The sequence below is a fragment of the Diaphorina citri genome, unplaced genomic scaffold (genome assembly GCF_000475195.1).
Source record: "Diaphorina citri unplaced genomic scaffold, Diaci psyllid genome assembly version 1.1 scaffold6148, whole genome shotgun sequence".
Lineage (NCBI taxonomy): Eukaryota > Metazoa > Arthropoda > Insecta > Hemiptera > Psyllidae > Diaphorina > Diaphorina citri.
Genome location: NW_007383524.1, coordinates 1 through 490, shown reverse-complemented (window position 1 = coordinate 490; position 490 = coordinate 1). Strand labels below are relative to the sequence as shown.

Here is a 490-nt window from a genome sequence, read left to right as displayed (position 1 = left end):
AACTTATTGTACCTACTCTCTTATTTTCGGATTTCCTTGTCAGTAAGGTATTTAAGTATAAATAAGTACCTATCTAACATGTTCACCTTCTCCTGTTTTCAGATACTTCGCCATGATCGTGTGTGATCCCAGTCAGAACAAAGTTCACTATGAGGGATGGGTACCTCATTCCCTTCACTATCGTAATGATGATCAAAGATTAACTCGAGAGGCCATGGAGCGATACCTGAGGGATCGTAGTGACATGGTGATCGTCATCCTTCATGCCAAAGTAGCTCAGAAGTCATATGGTAATGAGAAGCGGTTCTTCTGTCCACCACCTTGTATATATTTGTATGGAGAGGGCTGGAGACTGAGACAGGAGCAATTACTACGGGAGGGAGAATCTGAACAGGCAGCTCAGCTGTGTGCGTTCATAGGCATAGGGAACTCAGATCAGGATATGCAGCAGCTAGATCTAAACAATGGTAAGCAGTACTGCGCCGCCAAG

The 490-nt window shown here is 44.3% G+C and overlaps 1 protein-coding gene across 1 annotated transcript in view; it reads left to right on the top strand.

Annotated features, from left to right (window-relative positions):
• Positions 1-481, top strand: part of LOC103521860 (suppressor of hairless protein-like) — a gene marked incomplete at its 3' end in the record, with an annotated part of 10,782 nt that extends 10,301 nt beyond the window's left edge. The window contains exon 2 of the mRNA XM_008486968.2: positions 103-481. Within this exon, the coding sequence (XP_008485190.1) occupies positions 113-481 (369 nt within the window). The remainder of the gene's footprint in view (positions 1-102) is intronic.
• Positions 482-490: the final 9 nt, after the last annotated feature.